The sequence below is a fragment of the Nicotiana tabacum genome, chromosome 24 (assembly GCF_000715075.1).
Source record: "Nicotiana tabacum cultivar K326 chromosome 24, ASM71507v2, whole genome shotgun sequence".
Lineage (NCBI taxonomy): Eukaryota > Viridiplantae > Streptophyta > Magnoliopsida > Solanales > Solanaceae > Nicotiana > Nicotiana tabacum.
In genome coordinates this window covers 75652737-75672333 of record NC_134103.1, presented here as the reverse complement: position 1 = coordinate 75672333, position 19597 = coordinate 75652737, and the positions used below count along the sequence as shown (strand labels likewise).

General features: G+C 41.5%; 2 protein-coding genes across 2 annotated transcripts; one reads left to right on the top strand and one right to left on the bottom strand.

The window, feature by feature from the left end:
* Positions 1-13624: 13624 nt before the first annotated feature.
* On the top strand, positions 13625-14866 carry LOC142178549 (cold shock domain-containing protein 4-like). Its single transcript, XM_075248320.1, has one exon. The coding sequence runs from the start codon at positions 13707-13709 to the stop codon at positions 14505-14507; it is 801 nt and encodes a 266-aa protein (XP_075104421.1). The 5' UTR covers positions 13625-13706; the 3' UTR covers positions 14508-14866.
* A 2586-nt stretch (positions 14867-17452) lies between these two features.
* Positions 17453-19132, bottom strand: LOC107816564 (uncharacterized). Its single transcript, XM_016642290.2, has 2 exons — positions 18824-19132; positions 17453-18476 (listed from the first exon to the last, which is right to left on the bottom strand). Exons 1-2 carry the CDS (start codon positions 19011-19013, stop codon positions 17710-17712), a joined length of 957 nt encoding a protein of 318 aa, XP_016497776.2. The 5' UTR covers positions 19014-19132; the 3' UTR covers positions 17453-17709.
* Positions 19133-19597: the final 465 nt, after the last annotated feature.

The window sequence follows — 19597 nt, the reverse complement described above, 5'->3', positions numbered from 1 at the left end:
ACAATACAGCCATCCAGTTCTGCAGCTGCTATATCTTTAGCACCCCTTCCAGCTCGAGGCACTCCAGCACCAGCAGGGCGTGGTGCAGCTAGGGGTGACGCACAGAGTTCAGGAAAACCCAACTGTTTATGCTATAAGTGGTCGATAGAGTGCAGAGGCTTCTCTAGTTGTTGTCACAGGTATATTGACTGTCCAATCACATGATGTATATGCTCTTATTGATCCCGACTCCACCTTGTCCTATTTTACCCCTTATGTTGCTATGAAATTTGGGATAGAACCAGAATACCTTCATGAGCCGTTCTCTGTATCTACTCTGGTTGGTGAGTCTATTGTGGCCGTACGGGTTTATAGGGATTATGTTGTCACGGTACGTGGTCGGGACACCGTGGCCGATCTCATTGAATTGGGGATGGTCGATTTTGATGTAATTATGGGAATGGATTGGCTTTATTCATGTTTTGCCAAGCCCGATTGCCGAACTACAACTGTGTGGTTTGAATTTCCAAATGAGCCAGTTGTTAAGTGGAAGGGGGATAATGTAATGCCAAAAGGTAGGTTTATTTCTTACCTTGAGTCCATGAAGATGATTAATAAGGGGTATATCTATCACTTGGTCCGGGTTACGAACACCGATGTTGAGGCACCTACACTCAAGTCTGTGCCAGTGGTGAATGAATTTCTGGAGGTCTTTCCCGATGAGCTCCCTGGGATTTCGCCAGACAAGGAGATTGATCTTAAGATTGATGTGATGCCAGGCATGCAACCTATATTTATTTCTCCCTACAAGATGGCACCAGCAGAATTGAAGGAGCTAAAGGAACAATTGAAGGATTTGTTAGAGAAGGATTTCATCCGACCGAGTGTGTCACCATGGGGCGCATCGGTTCTCTTTGTGAGGAAGAAAGATAGATCACTGAGGATGTACATTGACTACCGGCAACTCAACAAAGTCACAATAAAAAACAAATAACCATTACCAAGAATAGATGATTTATTTGATCAGTTACAGGGCTCTAGGTACTTCTCCAAAATTGATTTACGATCCGGGTACCACTAATTGAAGATCAGGGAGCAGGATATTTCGAAAACAACTTTCAGGACCCAGTATGGGCACTTCGAATTTCTGGGAATGTCTTTTGGGCTAACAAATGCCCTAGCGACTTTCATGGATGTTATGAATCGGATTTTTAAGCCTTTTCTTGATTCCTTTGTGATAGTGTTCATTGACGATATTCTTGTGTATTCACGAGGTCGAGAGGACCATGCTGATCATCTCAGGACAGTGTTACAAACTCTTCATCAGCACCAATTGTACGCGAAATTTTCAAACTGTGAATTTTGGCTCGAATCTGTCACATTCTTGGGTCATGCTATCTACAGAGAAGGAATTAAGATTGATCCTCAAAAGATTTCAGTAGTAAAGAATTGACCTAGACCTATAATGCCAACCGAGATTCGCAGCTTCTTGGGCTTAGCAGGGTATTATAGGAAGTTTGTGGAGGGGTTCTCTACTCTTGCCTCTCCGTTGACTAAATTGACTCAGAAAGCGGTTAAGTTCCAATGGTCCGATGCTTGTGAAAGGAGCTTCCAAGAGTAAAAATCGAGATTGACTACGGCGCCGGTGTAGACCCTGCTAGAGGGTACAGAAGGGTTTATGGTATATTGCGATGCTTCAAAGATTGGGCTTGTGTGTGTATTAATGCAACAAGGCAAGGTGATAGTTTATGCTTCTAGGCAACTCAAGAATCATGAAAAGAATTATCCAACACATGACTTAGAACTTGCGGCAGTGGTTTTTGCATTGAAGATTTGGCGTCACTATTTGTATGGGGTCAATGTGGATGTATTCACGAACCACAAGAGCCTTCAATATATTTTCAAACAGAAGGAGCTAAATCTGAGGCAGAGAAGATGGCTTGAGTTACTCAAGGACTATGACATCGATATCCTATATCACCCGGGGAAAGCCAATGTAGTGGCGGATGCTCTTAGCCGGAAATCTATGGGTAGTTTGGCTCACTTGGAGGCATGTCAGAGGCTGTTGGCCAGGGAGGTTCACCAGTTAACTAGTTTGGGAGTTCGTCTTGCGGACTCTAGTGAAGGAGGGGTAATTATGCAAAATAGGGCTGAATCATTGCTTGTTGTGAAAGTCAAAGAAAAGAAATACGACGATCCATTGTTGGTACAGTTGAAGGAGGGGATTCACAAACATAAAACTATGGCTTTTACTCTTGGCACGGATGATGGTACATTAAGGTACCAAGGGAGGCTATGTGTTCCAAATGTAGATGGTCTTCGGGAAAGAATCATGACCGAGGCTCACACTTCTAGGTATTCCGTACACCCAGGTTCCACGAAGATGTATCATGATCTCAAGAAAGTCTATTGGTGGAATGACATAAAAAGGAATGTGGCAGACTTTGTAGCAAGGTGTCCGAATTGTCAGCAAGTAAAGGCCGAACACCAACGGCCTGGTGGGTTGGCACAGAACATAGAAATCCCAATGTGGAAGTGGGAAATGATTAATATGGATTTTGTGGTAGGATTACCACGCACTCCACGCAAGTTTGATTCAATTTGGGTGATTGTGGATCGGCTCACGAAATCAGCTCATTTCTTGCCAGTTAAATCTACCGACACATCGAAACAATATGCTCAGTTGTATATCAAGGAAATAGTTAGGCTGCATGGCACTCCTGTTTCTATCATCTCCGATCGAGGGGCTCAGTTCACGACAAATTTTTGGAAGAAATTTCAGTAAGGTTTGGGTACTCATGTGAATCTTAGTACAACATTTCATACACAAACTAATGGGCAAGCAGAGCGGATTATTCAGACACTTGAGGACATGTTGTGTGCGTGTGTTCTTGACTTCAAGGGTAGCTGGGATGATCATTTTCTACTCATAGAATTTTCTTACAACAACAAATTCTATGCTAGTATTCAGATGGCACCATTTGAGGCATTATATGGTAGGAGATGTATTCCCCATTGGGTGGTTCGATATTGGGGAAGCTGATTTGATATGACCAGACCTCGTGCATCAAGCTATGGAAAAGGTTAAAATCATTAAGGAGCGGTTGAACACTGCTCAGAGTCATTAAAAATCCTATTCGGATGTTCGTCGCAGAGACTTAGAGTTCGAAAAAGATGATTGGGTATTCTTGAAGGTTTCCCCCATGAAGGGTATAATGCGGTTCGGAAGGAAAGGGAAATTGAGTCCGAGGTATGTCGGACGGTACAAAATCATTCATAGGATTGGTCAGGTGGCGTACAAGCTTGAGCTACCACCCGAGATGTCATTAGTGCACCCGGTATTCCATGTGTCTATGTTAAAGAAGGTAGTTGGAGATCCGTCAACTATTGTGCCGGTTGAGACCATTGAGGTTAATGAAGAATTGTCATATGAAGAAATTCCAGTTGCCATTCTTGAAAGACAAGTCCGAAAGTTGAGAAATAAAGAAATTGCCTCCGTGAAAGTGTTATAGCGAAACCAGCAGGTTGAAGAGGTCACTTGGGAGGCCGAGGAAGAGATGAAGAAGAAGTATCCTTACTTGTTTGAATAGCTATGTAATCCTTTTTATGAATTTGTCACCTATGAATTTTGTATCACTTGTTTAGTTAATGTAAAGGTATTCCTTTTGATTATATGTTATTTACATGAGGCCACGGTTGGTATTGTTATGAGTTATGTTACATCGTTGGTTTATGTACATGTTTTTAGGATGTGATTCTCGGGCTATCTGACAGGTGGATAGGCCTATTTACAAAGGAAACTCTGGCGATATTTTTGGAAATTTGGGGAGTTAGTTAAATTTGGGGTTGCCGGTGTGTGGTATAAAAACTGAATTGCATAAGATGCAAATAGTGAACCTTGACCCTCATTCGAGGACGAATGATCTTAATTGGGGGAGGATGTAAGGCCCCGTAAAACTTTTCCTAAAAAATAGGGTTTCGTGATGCTGAAGTAGGCGTAGAGTTTAACAAAAGCTCGCCGCGGTTCGGACTTTTTGGATTGAAAGTGCGCTGGGGAGTTGAAGGAAAATGTTGGGCAGAAGTAGGCATTTCTGCGGTCCATTATGCGACCGCAGAATGGCCGCAGAGTGGAGCAGTCTTTTGGGCCATTTTTAATGTCATTTTTGCGGTCCATTATACGACGGCATAACCATTTCACGGGCCGCACTCTTGCCGCGTATCCTACTTTGGGATTTTTCGGAGGGAGGTTTTGCGGTACACTATGCGACCGCAGAACCGTTCTGCGGTACATTATGCGACCGCAGAACAGGTCTGCGGGCCGCATAGTGACCGCATACCTACTCAGTTCCTTTCCAGTTTTGGCACCACAATTTCGCGGTCATTTCGCGGACCGCATAACCATTATGAGGTCCCATATAGCGCCACAAAACCTGTTCCTTAGCTTCATTTTTTTAGTTTTTAAAACCCGACCCTACTTCGTTAAAATAGATGTAAGGAGTTATTTTTGAGCAAAACCTCATACTTTAGAGTAAGAGAGAGAGTCCTTGAGGGAGAAAGTGATGTTCATCAAGTTACTCTTCAATTCCTGCATAAACTTTTGAAGATTATCAAGAGAAACACCCTAGGTCTTCATCCTAAAGGTAAGAATCTATGCCCTAGCTCTTAATTTCGAAAATCTTCTAAAAAGAGGGATAAATAGAAAGAAAATTCTTGGGTGTGAGGGTTGTTGTCTTGCATGCATGTATCCTTGAAGTATGTGGGAAGGTTGTGAGCTAAAAATGATAGAGAATGGGTTGGGAAATTGTGGAATCATCCACAAAAAGGGCCTTAAAACATTAATGCCACCTAGTGTTTAATAATGTGCTCAAATGAGCTAGAATCATGATAATCTTCCTAATTTTAGTCAAACTTGTTATATTTCTAAAATAGATCGAAGTTGCTAAGAATTCCAGAACGTTGTAAAGTTTAAGGAAGCTTAATTGAGGTATATTGGCTAAACCCCCTTCTTCTTAGAATCGAATCCTACAGTGTTCATGTAATTGGAGTAAGTCCTTGATCATTATTGAATTGGATATTCCTAATATGGTTGTGTTGAAGGATATATGTTCAATACTTATTCTAAATGCTCCAACATGTCATCTTTTCGTTTGAAGATGTATTCAAAATGTGGAATATGTGTTAGAGATGTTAAGATTTTATGTCAATATCGAAATAAAGATTGTTATGCCAAATTATATGAAAAGCCTCTATGTGCCTAAAATTTCTCAGATTGCTGATATGTGAATTTAATTACTTGAATAGGAAGCCCTATTATTTTTGACAATGATAATGATATTTGAATATGGAAAAAGGAACTAGAACTATGAAATACGGCCAAGTACCAAGAATGACTTTGTAATCGTGATCACTAGTGCCAATGAATCGAAAGAATATGAACGAAGTATGATGTGAGATGATTGACTGAAAAGGATAATGTCTTGGGTGAGACGGCCTAGCCGATCGGGCCGTGATCGGACGCCATGCCGCATATATGGTGGTGACTGTATTGAAAATAATAATTGAAATTGTGGTTTATGGTTGATGTCTCAAATGGGATGACCTAGCCGATCGGGTCGAGATCGGACTCCGTATAAGAATACACAGGTATTGTGATTTCTGGAATACCGGCACTAAAGATCACCCAACCTAATAACATAAAAATTGACTCGAAAACTTATGCGATCCTTATTTGATGTTTTAGTATTGTTTGAAGCCCTTATTGAACTCATGAATGTTTTCCCCTTGTATTATTATTCATTCTATTGAGATGGTGTTTAATTTTACATACTAGTACTATTCGACAGTACTAACGTCCCTTTTACCGGGGGTGCTGCATTTTTAAATGGATGCAGGTGGTTCCATAGGAGACAATGTTTATTACAGATAGTATTGCATCCTCTTCTTAGAGGACTCGATGAGCCCCATTTCATTCCGGGGTCATGTATTGTACCTTATGTTTATATTGTGGGCACTTTTGGAGGTATAGCCGGGGCCTTGTTGCCGGCACCATCTTTACTCTCTTTTGTATTTTTAGAGGCTCCGTAGACACTATGTGGGTTGTATATGGGTGTTGGGAATGCTAAACAAGTTATTTTATGTTTTGATCACTTATTCCACTCAAACTATAAAAATATATGTATTTTGGGACTTGATAGTGGAGTAACTAATGAAATAATTTAATATTGTACGAATGAACTTCCTATTGTCTAACTAAGGTAATCATGTCTTTTCTTGATCATGGGTGAGTTGGGTAGAAAGTATTCAACAGGCTTGCTCGACCGGGTTCACTCGGTTGAGCACCGGTCGCGCTTTCCGAATTTGGGGTGTGACAATATCGGTCCAATAGTACCTTGCTCTGATTACTTTGTGGACCAGTGATTCGGCACCAGAATGATTTCCACAAGTGCCCTCGTGAACTTCCCGTAAGATGTAGTCGATATCTCTCGGTCCCAAACATATTGCCAACGGTCCATCGAACGTCCTTCTAAACAACGTTCCATCTTCGGACAAAGTGAACCGTGCTGCCTTTGTGCGCAGAGCTCTCGACTCATTTGGATCTGATGGAAGCTTCCCATTCTTTAAGTACTCTATGTACTTATTTCTCCAATCTTAGGTTAAACTTGTAGAGTTTATCTCGGTGTGACCTTCTTTGATTACCGATCTCATGAGTTATACGATAATCCCCAAGTTGAGTTCGTTGTCCTCGACCGACATACTTAAGTTTGCAAGAGAGTCGGCCTCGCTGTTCTGTTCTCGTAGTACATGTTGCAAGGTCCATTCCTTAAATCGATGTAGATTTACCTGTAGTTTATCTAAGTACCTCTACATTCGGTCTTCTTGGACTTCAAAAGTCCCGTTTATTTGGTTTATCACGAAGAGGGAATCACACTTAGCCTCTATGACCTCTGCTCCCAAGCTTTTAGCTAGTTCGAGACCTGCAATCATGGCATCATACTCAGCCTCATTGTTAGTCAATTTTGTAGTTCTGATAGACTGTCTAACTACATTACATGTGGGTGATTTTAGTACGATGCCTAATCCGGACCCCTTTGCATTTGAAGCACCGTTCGTAAAGAAGGTCTAGACTCCCGAAGATGTACCCGATTTTATCAGTAGTTCTTTTTCAACCTCGGGCACGAGGGCTAGCGTAAAGTCATCCATGAAGTCCGCCAAGATTTGAGACTTAATGGCAGTTCGGAGTCGATACTCAATATCGTACCCACTGATTTCTACGGCCCATTTGGCTAATCGACCCGAAAGCTCGGGTTTGTGCAAAACATTTCGAAGAGGATAAGTCGTTACAACACATATTAGATGATATTGGAAATATGGTTTTAGTTTCCTAGAGGCGCTTATTAAAGCAAGCGCTAATTTTTCTAAGTGTGGATATCTAGTTTTGGCCTCACCTAAGGTCCGACTAACATAATAGACAGGGAATTGCATACCTTGTTCTTCTCGGACCAGGACTCCACTTACACCTATCTCCGAGATTGCTAAGTACAGGTAAAGCTATTCGTCCACTTCGGGGTGTGAAGCAGCGGCGGGCTCGATAAATACCGCTTTAGTTCCTCCAAGGCCTGCTGGCATTCCGGAGTCCATGCAAAATTGCTCTTCTTCTTAAGCAGCGAGAAGAATCGGTAGCTCCTATCTGAGGATCTCAAAATGAATCATCCTAGGGCGGCTATCCGTCCTATCAGCCTCTGCATGACTTTTACATTATCCACTACCGTGATATCCTCGATAACTTTAATTTTATCGGGGTTGATATCGATTCCCCGATTGGACACCATGAAACCAAGAAACTTGCCCGAGCCAACCCCGAATGCACACTTTTCGGGGTTGAGCTTCATATTGTACTTCCTCAGTATATCTAAAGTCTCATGCAAATGCTTTAGATGGTCCTGTGCTCACAGGGACTTAACTAACATGTCATCAATATAAACTTCCATTGATTTTCCTATTTGTTCTTCGAACATTCGGTTTACTAGGCGTTGATAAGTTGCACCAATATTTTTTAGACCGAATGGCATTACATTATAACAATAGGTACCGTACTTAGTGATAAACGAGGTCTTTTCCTGATCCTCCGGGTTCATCTGTATCTGGTTGTACCCGGAGTAGGCATCGAGAAAACTGAGAGTCTCATGGTCGGTCGTGGCATCGATTATACGATCGATATTAGGCAAAGGAAAAGAATCCTTGGGACATGCTTTATTCAGGTCTTTATAATCTACACACATTCTAAGTTTGTTTCCCTTCTTAGGGACTACCACTACGTTTGCTAACCATTCGGGGTACTTTACTTCTCGAATGGATCCTATTTTGAGAAGTTTGGTTACCTCGTTCTTGATGAAGGCATATTTGACCTCGGACTGGGGGCTTCTTTTTTGCTTCACCGGGCGGAATTTAGGGTTCAGGCTCAGTTTGTGAGTGGTAATTTCTGGTGGGATCCCTGTTATATCAAAGTGGGACCAAGCAAAGCAATCCGTGTTATCTTTAAGGAAATGAATAAGTTTTTTCCTGAGCTCGGGGGTTAGCCCCGTGCCCAGGTAAACCTTTCGTTCGGGATGATGCTTGGACAGTGAGACTTGTTCCAGCTCTTCGACCATTGACTTGGTGGCGTCGGAGTCATCAGGAATTATGAAGGATCAAGGGATCCAGTAGTCGTCATCCCCGTCGATCCCTTGCTCCTGCAATTGGGTCGAGGCCGGTGTCTGTGGTTGTTATTTGGCCTTCTTCTTTCCCTTCGAATCCGATCTCTTCGTTGATGAGAGTGCCAATACCGGTATCACTTCATCGACTACAAATATCTCCTTGGCGGCGAGTTGCTCCCCGTACACTGTTTTGACTCCCTACGATGTCGGGAACTTCAGAACTTGGTGAAGGGTCGAGGGTACTGACCTCATGTTATGGATCCACGTCCTTCCGAGCAGGGCGTTGTACCTCATGTCACCCTCGATTATATGGAACTTTATTTCTTGGATGGTCCCGGCCACGTTCACTAGCAAAGTAATTTCACCTTTGGTGGGTTCGCTTGCCATGTTGAAGCCGTTAAGTACTCGGGCTGCAGGCATAATTTGATCTTGTAGGCCGAGTTGTTCTATGACCCTCGATCGAATAATGTTGGCCGAGCTACCTGGATCAATCAAAACACGTTTAACTTGAATTTTATTAATAAGGACATATATTACCAGTGCGTCATTGTGGGGTTGTAAGATCCCCTCTGCATCCTTGTCATTGAAAGACAAGGTCCCTTCCGGTATGCAGTCTCGAGTCCGTTTTTCCCTCGTGATCGACACCTTGGTGCCTTTGAATACGGGCCCCTAAGGAATATCAACCCCTCCAACAATCATGTGGATCACGTGCTGCGGCTCTTCTTGCTCATTCTGTCTGTTTGAATCTTTGTTCTTGAAGTGGTTTTTAGCCTGATCGCTTAAGAATTCTCGAAGATGCCCTTCGTTGAACAAACGGGCTACCTCCTCCCTCAGCTGTCTGCAATCTTCTATTCTATGACCATGGGTGCCATGATATTTGCACATTTGATTAGGATTTCTCTCGGCCGGATCAGTCTGCAGAGGTCGGGACCACCTAATGTCTTTGATGCGCCCAATGGCCGATACAATAGCTGATGCATCAATGTTGAAGTTGTATTCCGATAGTCGTGGTGCTTCTTTGGGTTCGACATTTCTATAGAAACTGCTCTTACTCATGGGCCCTCGAGAGGTCTGTCCTCGATCATTTCTTCTATCAATTCGAACGAGGTTGCGTCCATGCCCATTATTTCTCCGATCTCCACCGTATGGCTGATATCGATCTCTGTTAGATCGTGGTTCCCGGTTAATATCCCTTTTAACTCTGTCGATGGTCCTGTTTGGATAAATGGATCCGGAAGGATCCCCCAACTGGTCATCCTCGACCCTAATCTTTGATTGGTACCGATTATGCACATCGGCCTAAGTTACAGCTAGATTTTCGATCAAGTTCTGCTTTAACTGTTGTGAGGCTACCGAACTTCGTATGTCTAAGCCTTGAGTGAAAGACTGAACGACCCAATCGTCGGCGACCGGGGGAAGATACATACGCTCCATTTGTAACCGAGATACGAACTCTCTGAGCATCTCGTTGTCTCTCTGTTTTACTTTGAAGAGGTCCGACTTTCTAGTCTCGACCTTTATCACTCCGGCATGTGCTTTGACGAAGGAATCTGCGAGCATGGCAAAAGAATCAATGGAGTTAGGTGGCAAATTATGGTACCATATCATCGCCCCCTTTGATAACGTTTCTCCGAATTTCTTCATCAGTACAGACTCAATCTCATCGTCCTCTATTTCGTTCCACTTTATTGGGCATGTGTAAGAAGTGACACGTTCGTTGGGGTCGGTAGTTCCATTATACTTAGGAATTTCTAGCATGCGAAATTTCTTCGGAATAGGCTTAGGAGTCGCGCTCGGGGGGAAGGGCTTTTGTACAAACTTCTTTGAATCCAAACCCTTCAAAATCGGTGGTGCCCCCAGAATTTGATCAACTCGGGAGTTCTATGTTTCTACTTTTTTGTCATTCGCTTTAATTTTCTTCTCCCCCGATTCAATTTGCTTTGTTAGCTCCTCGAACATTTTCAAGATAGCGGGGTCGATCCCTGACTCATTCGCATTTGACCTCCCCGACACTGGTTCGACCCTGTGAATAACTTCCTGTGATAGCTCGGGTTCAACCCTACTCGGTGCGTGGTTCTGATTTTGAAGTTTTGCTATTGCAACTTGTTGAGCCTGCATCATTTCGAATATTATTTGAAGGCTGATTTCGCCTTCTTCGCTGACCTGTGCATTATGACAGGCTGATCGAACGTCTTTACGGATGCTATTTTCGGGGTCGACGCCCAGATTTGCATTCAGGGCAACATGGGAACTGACGTCGATGGGGCCTGCAACTGGTACTCCCTCGAGATCAGCTGGAGGCACTTCGTTTCCTGGGGCGGCTACATTATTGTTTTCGCCATGAAAACCAAGGCCATTATCGATTTATGTGGGTGCTGCTCGAGAGTTTGACATGTTGATCCTGGAATAAAAAACGCTTACAAGAACAAGTGTAAAACAGTATGTGTTATGAAAATTAGCACCAGGTAATCACTATTATTCTTAGCCCCATGGTGGGCGCCAAACTGTTTACCCTTAAAATTGGATAACAATTAAATTTGTAAGTGATTTTAAGGATATGTGATTTCACTTGGCACAAACAGAGAAATATGGGAATTGAAGTTAGAAATTAACTGTAAAATGAAGCAAACCAATGTAACGCGCAAATTTGACCCTCGAGCTAGGTCGTCCTCGAACCAACTGAGTATATTATTGAAAAGTAAGAACTGAACAACTGAATAAGAGAGCTTAAGAGAGGAAACGTAATATATTACTTTGTTATCCGTGAATGTCTCCTTACAAAATGATTGGAACCCTCTTTATATAGTAGATGAGTTCTACATATGGTACAATTCTAAATACAAAATGAAATCATCTGATTGGCTAATCAACCGATCTTGACTTGATACATGCCGAGATCTCTGCCACAATCTTCGCCCGGTCACGGATTCCTCGGCTTTCTGTTATTCGACTTAATAGGCTTCCTTCGATCTCGCTAGATCTCTATCCTTCTCGGTCTCGACCTTAGCTGATCTCGATCTCGATCTATCCCTGAATCACGAGCTAGGCAATATTTATTCATGTAACGATCCAATATAACTTGGGATTGAACCTCGGTCTGCCATCCCGGTCTCGATTAACCATACAAAATCAGGCAAACCCGATTCTGACCGTATACAACTTCATTTGGATGTTCCGAATGTGAGATTGAATTTTTTTTTAGGCAATTTAACATGAATATTTCATTTGAATATTTATTTTTATAAGAAGAACAAAAAGCTCAACCTATAGTCTCAAAATAAAAAATTCAAAATATCCAAACGCCCATCGCTAATAGTTTTGGTACTGTGGCCTTAACAGGTCAAACACAAACTCTACCGTATAAAATAGTAAAGAAATGAAAGGAATATTATTTATTTAATGAAAAACACATTAATTTAATGCACAAAATGGATTCGGATAAAAAGATCCGGTCCAATGGGCCCACCACCTCTCTCTCCCCAAAAACGTGGCACTCTCAATCAGAATATAACTCAGCCACCGCAACATAAAAAAGCCCACAGTACTGGTGAAAATACCAAGAGATCAAGCTCTCAAAAAAAGTCTCTAGGGTTTCGCTAGGGTTTGTTTCTGTGCTACTATGGCGTCGGAGAGTGATCAGGGACGTAGGATCAAGGGATCCGTGAAATGGTTTGTTGCGACCAAACACACTCACGCAAGTATACGCGGTCGTAAAGTAATAAAGTGACTAAAAGTCGGATGTCGAACCCACGAGGACTTATGATTAACTATTAACTAAATTAGACTATCCCAATTATCTAAACAAGAATTAAATCTAAAAATATTTTATTCTAAACTAATTAAATAAGAAAAATATAAATAATGAACTTTGAACAGAGAAAGAGCAGATTTTAATGATATCAATGTAATGAAAACGATCTAGGGTTATGGGCTATCTAACAATCCTATTGTATTCTTCAATTGAATTGACCGACTAATTTATCTAGCTTATTGGTTGACAGGGTTAATGCTCATAAGAATCTGTCGAGTTCTTACTCGCCTATTCAAGCTAACCTAACGCCTATATGTCTATGGAGTTAGAATCAACAAGAACGCATTTATAATTCCTGTAAATCAACCAAGCAAGGCAATTAGGTATATGTCTATCCTAACTACGAATCCGTTCCCCGATGCCCGAGTTCAAGAACTTGCCCTTCTCAATCCTATATGCAATATAGAATTCCCACTTTCGAGTTCAATTCTAGATTCGTAGATAATATTCAATTGGTGATCAAGCAATCAAATAAATAAGCGCAAGATTGAATAAATAAACTAATATGATAATTTAAGAAATCAAAATCAATATCCGAATAACAATAGTCATGAAAGAACCACAACCCTAGAACGTGAAGTTTAGCTCCATATAGACATGGTAGCCAAACAACAAATCATACAAAGAAACATAAAGATTACTAAGTTTGGTGGGAGAAAGATGGAACTTGATGAATTCCGGCCTCCACAGCTTTGTCGTGGCTTTTTTTCCCCTTCCAAATATGTTAGATGACCTAAAAGAGGCGTTTTTGGCTTATATATTGCGTACAAAAGTCGTGGGCTAGAGTTCTCCTAACCCTAGTCCAAATCGGCTTCAGGGGTTGATGCTAAGGTGGATGCGACGCATCCACCTCGTCCTCCATTTCAATTTTGCCTGGGAAGGTGGATGCGACGCATCCACCTTGTCCTCTATTTCTCAGCTTTGCATGCGAGGGTGGATGCGACGCATCCACCCCTAGTTCCTCCATCTCAGCTTTGCCCAGGTGCGGATGCTATGGCGGATGCTATGGGCTGACTTCACTGCTAAGGGTGCGCGAACTGATCTTTTTCTAGATTGGATGCGACGCATCCAATCTCTCTTCCTCTACCTAGAGCACCTTTTCTTCATATTTTTGCACTCCAAATACCCTAATTCACCACACACAACTCAATTAGTCATAAAACCAATAATTAAATCATGTTGGACATTTTAAAAATCAAATAACATCAAGAAGCGGTTAAGACATGGGTAAAGTAACATCAACACATATCGAAATATGCCAAACATCATGGTTCAATGATCAAAAGGGTTTCGGTTTCATTACTCCTGATGACGGCGGTGAAGATCTGTTTGTTCATCAATCTCGTATCAGATCTGAAGGCTTTCGTAGCTTAGCTGAAGGTGAAGTTGTTGAGTTTGAAGTTGAGTCTGGTGATGATGGCCGTACTAAGGCTGTTAATGTTACTGGACCGGATGGTGCGCCTGTTCAAGGTGGTGGCCGTGGCGGAAGCGGTGGAGGCGGCAGCGGGGGTCGATATGGTGGTGGAGGTGGATATGGCAGCGGTGGAGGTGGTAGATATGGTGGAGGTGATGCTGGTTACGGAGGTGGTCGGTATGGAGGTGACGGTGGATACGGCGGCGGTGGTGGTAGTAGGTATGGTGGAGGCGGCGGATATGGCAGCGGCGGCGGTGGTGGAAGCGGGTGTTATAAGTGTGGAGAAGAAGGGAATTTTGCGAGGGAATGTACTCAGGGCGGCGGCGGCGGCGGTTATGATAGTGGAGGCGGCGGATATGGCAGCGGCGGCGGTGGTGGAAGCGGGTGTTATAAGTGTGGAGAAGAAGGGAATTTTGCGAGGGAATGTACTCAGGGCGGCGGCGGCGGCGGTTATGATAGTGGAGGCGGCGGATATGGCAGCGGCGGCGGTGGATATGGTGGTGGAGGTGGGAGATATGGTGGTAGTGGCGGAGGAGGTGGTGGTGGCTGTTTCAAGTGCGGGGAAGAAGGGCATTTTGCACGTGAATGCCCTAACAGCAGTGGTCGTTGAAGCTCTGTAGAACTGAGAGGGTAAATGTGTATATTCACATTTTGCACTCCTTTTTCCTATGCTTTCTAGTACTTTTTTTTTGTTAATGTCATTTTGAAGTGTTAAAAGGGATGAACCATTTAATGTTTTTTTGAATGATCGTATTGCATATGGTCACCTTTTAGTTTCTTGAACTATTATTAGGATATGGTTATGGTTCCCTCTGCTTGATTATTGCCTATTAGGATTAGTGTAGTATTGGTTATGGACTAGTGTTTCAGCTTGAAGCTTTTGGAAATGTGCATTTTCTGTACATGTATATACATACATGTTTGGAAGATTGATCAATTATCAGCTGCTAGCTTTACGGTTTTGTAGTATTTTGCTGTTGTTTCTGTTTTTGCCTCTGTTTCCTTCCATCTATTTTCTGGCTCAGTAATAATTGTTACTATCTTTCTGGCCCTCTTTGTTGATATTGCTTGTTTCTATTGTTTTTTCATCTTTCTTGAGCCGAGTTTCCATTGGAAACAGCCTCTCTATCATAAGTTCTACACACTGCCTTCCAAGACTCCACTAATGGAATCGACTCCGCTAGTGGAATCGACTCCACTAGTGGGATTCCAGTGGGTTGTTATTGTTGTAGCTTTTATTGCCCTTCCATTTACATTTTACATATGCTGCTTTTATGTTTTTGTTCATAATATATGGTTATGGATGGAAATGAGCTTTTATTTATTGCTTGTGATTGTTTCTTTTCATCAGGCAGCATGTATTTTGAGATTGGTTCTTTGGACAGTGTTCTTTGGGACCTTGGTTCTTTGTAAATTTATGAGAAACTGCTGGTAATTGACCGGTTCTGTGAATGAGTCTAAATTTGACTACATCAACAGTTGATATGATTGGTTTAGTTTGGTTTAGGTAGAGAGTATCTAGGGGTGCAAGACAACTCTCTAGATGGTTTAGTTTGGTTTAGGTAGAGAGTATCTAGGGGTGCGAGACAACTCTCTAAAGAACTCAACAAAATAGCCCTGTAACTTTGGGAGAAGGGGTGCCTCTTCACCCCGGGGTTGCGGTGACCAGGCCCGGGCAACTGTTTACCTTAAAGACAGGTCTTTGCAAAGTCGTAAGACCATGTATGTGGGCGTCTAATTAAGTGTAATGTGGAATGGTGGTTGTGATTTGCGAACACCCCGTTGCTTTGAAGATTTGTATGCTAGACTGGCAAATTATTTTGTTTTAGTATGGAATGGACTTTGACAAGCGAATTTGATAATTAAAGATCTCCAGTGATATTGCAATAATAATGCAATAAAACAAGTAACATTTCACTTGTCTGAGAGAATCAACATTCCTCAATGTTTGCTTTCACGTAGAGCAAGTTAAAGAGGAGAATTTCTTTCCATTAGTCGGTTATTTCTTCTTGATTCTACTCTTTCTATTCCTGTCAGCTTGCTTTTTCATCTGGATCTTTTGTCAAGTTCTATAAGGTATGTATCTTTTGTCTTCATCAATCATCTGTATCAACTTAGAAGAAAAAAAGAAAAAGAAAAAACCAGTTACATTGGCTTCATAGAGCCCCACCTAAACCAGGAAAAGTATATGCATTTTTGTTTCATAATGCATAATATGATAATAACATTCGACAAATCAAATCATTTATAATCCTTATGGCTGACAAATAAGAACCATGGAACTTGAAAAAAGAAGCTTCTAACAGCTCTCTTCCCCTACTAACATGAAGGGAAAGATAAAGTACTACAAGTCTTGCACAGATGAAATGTTATCTCTGAATCTATGCTAATCAGAGAGTAAACTGTAAAAGCACAACTACAACAATGAACGATATGTTCTGTCGATTAGACAAGGTTAGTGTTTTGCCTATACAGCAAGGCTAATCTTATACACACTCCACTTTACACTGTATTCTTTTCTCATCATCTTCAAACTCACCACCTAAGTTCTGCGTCACTGTTTTCACTAGCAGTGTTAGAGCTGGATGTGGCCTTCCCAGCCGAGTGACTGAGATTTTCTGTTTGCTAGCATTAGCATACTCACTATGTTCTTGGATGGTTTCGCAAGGCAAGATGACTAACTAATAACCTGATAGTATTAGTTTGAGCAAATTGATCTTGACATTTAGGATGATGTGAAGCCAGTTCTGATATAGCCCAAGCCACCATAATTTGAACCTTCATGCTCCCTTCTTTGAGGATTTTCTCAAACACTGAACAAAACACCAGCTTTTACGATGTGTTCGGCGCTTTCTGGATCACGTTAAAAGAAGGCCAATTGCCCTTGAGGCATTTTCTTGACCCTCCATTGTTCCTTCTTTACCAACTTCAATAATGGTCCAACCCCGGCCACTTTCCTCTATGATCAACTTCCCATATCGTTCATTGTCCCGAGCCAACGATACAAGAGATAAAGCAGCTGTACCCGAACGTTCCTTTAAAGACCCTGAGCACAACATACTAATCTGTTTCCATATAAGACACAAAAATGGCTCGTTTGAGGCTATAGGAGGAATCCTAAGATATTCATCAGGCTGTGCTTGTATTCAATGTAAACCATTGGGTAAAATCTCCTACTAATATTCAATGTTCCTTTTTCTTTTTTTCCTGGATTCATAATGGAAGCTTTTGGTTGGTTGTTCAACAAAGTCATTCACTTCCAACGTGTCAAATATTCAATCATTGCATTAGGGTAAGTTGTCTACCTCATACCGCTTAGGGTGAGGTTGTTCTCCGGACCCTACGTGAATGCGAGATTTTTCGTGCATTGGGCTGACCCTTTTTACCTTATAGTTTCTTAATATTTGTTGCACAAAACAAGTTTCTGTTTGATGAAAAAAAATGGAGGATGTATTATAAAAAAGAGACTACTTTTTTGAGAAACTGAACTGTTTTAACCAGAGGGACAAAAGAACATCGTAAATTTCTATATTGGGAATGACAGCTAAGAGTGTATTTCTTCTCATATATCATGTTCTCGCATATACTCAATTCCTCAAAACAATCTTACAACAGAAAACGAATTACAATAACAATTGAGTCTCGATTTCAAACAAGTTGGACCACACAAGACCTATATACAGACTAGAAAATAATCCATCTTCGGCAAGTAGGGGTGCACTCCTACTTGCTACTCAAACTATATACATAAAAATAAAATTTCTGAAACACATACATATATACTATTTAGACCTATAAACATTCGTTCAGATTCAGAACTTCCCTTCAATCCTTGCATTTGTAAGACCAATGCATGCATCCACAAAATCTTCATCTATAAAGTCTGATGAAAATATCTGCAACCGATCACCATAACCTCGAGCAATACATTCCATAACAAACAGCCTCGCATACGGATGAATCCGATCTGTCACAGGTTTCACACACAGGACTGGATTATCAGCCTGTGGTGTGACCGTATTCTCCACTCTGTAAAAGAATTTCCGGGATGTTACAGGTGGCTGCTCACTCAAATGCTTCATGTTACTCTCGAACTTCGTTTCAGGTAAGTCAGTATCTATCCAGTTATCTTTTAGGTAACATGAACTCCATAACGGACTTCCATGTTTTGGCTGAGGTGATTTTCTTGGTTTCCAAACACACATTATCCTCTTTGGCAATAACTCTGCAATAGTCTTGTTGAACATATTGTCATCTTGGTGGATGAGAAATTCTCCTAGCTGATCCTCTAGGTACTTGTCGAAATCCGGGGGATCATCATGGCCGAATTCAGTACGAATTTCTAGGATTATTATCTCTGAATGTGTTTCAGACAGAAATTTTTTGACGTCGTTGATAACGACGTCAACATTGTAGGAAAGAAGGATGCCATGGCATATACGACGATCTTCTTGAACACGGATATCAAGGACGCGAGCGCCAATTACTAGTTGTTCATAAATGGACAGAGATTGACATTGAGCAAAAGGGCGAGATATGAATGGGATGCCTATATTGTTAGTTGCTGAATCATGTGTACCTGCAGAGGCGGATGGAATACTTAATTAATTGGTTTAATTGAATTCAGTATTTTCGATACATAGCAGACATATATATGTAGAAGAGGCAGCCCATGCACGAAGCATCCCAATTCACGTAGGATCGGAGAAGGGCCGCACCCAAGGGATAATGTAGGTAGTCTACCCTGATGCATGCATCAGTAGCTGATTCTATGGCTCGAACCCATGACCTATAAGTCACACGGAGACATATGCATAGAAAATCATCAAAATTTTAATAAATATTTTCAAAAGTGCAACGAATTCATACTAAGAACCTCAAGGTTAAAACTAATTAAATTTAAATTCTGAATCCGCCGTTAGGTACCTGGCCAAACAATCTTGTTGACATGGAGTTTCTCAGGGATAAGTGCTGACATCCAATTTTTTCTGTCTTGTACATGATAATCACAACCAGGAAAGTTGCATCCATTTTTCTCCTTGAGATCATACAAGATTTTCTTCTGAGTATGAATAGATTTTCGTCTTTCCACCTGTTTACTCACCTCAGCACCCATTTTCAGAATAAACCAAGAAGAAGAAGAAACAATTAAGCACTCCCTCTTCTTTTTGTTTTGCTTTCCTTCTTCTCTTTCTTAGCACATCAAAAAGATCTGTTGATATATGCATTTTTAATGCTTTTCTTGTTTTCACTCTGCTGTAAATACTTTCTTCAATTAATTATGACAAAGAAAGTGAATCTTGGAGCAACGGTCAAATTGTCTTCGTGTGACCTATAGGTTACGGGTTTGAGCTGTAAAATCAGTCATTGATGCTTGCATCAGGACAGGCTGCCCACATCATATTCCTTAAAGTGCGGCCCTTTTCCGGACCTTGCGTGAACGCGAGATACTTTGTGCACCGAACTCTTTTTTAATTAATTATGACAAAGAGGGACAAACTTCCTTTTAGATATTTTATTCGTTTCAACATACTATCTGGACATGGTTTCTTGGGGTAGGTAGCCTTGTAGGGATGGAAATAGACTTGCGGTATTAGAAAGCAGTTTTGGTGATAATGGGGGTCCGCCTTTGCTTGAATTATTGGTTTTTGGTAAAGAGTGATAATTGCTATTTTATCTATCATGTGGCTATCATAATCC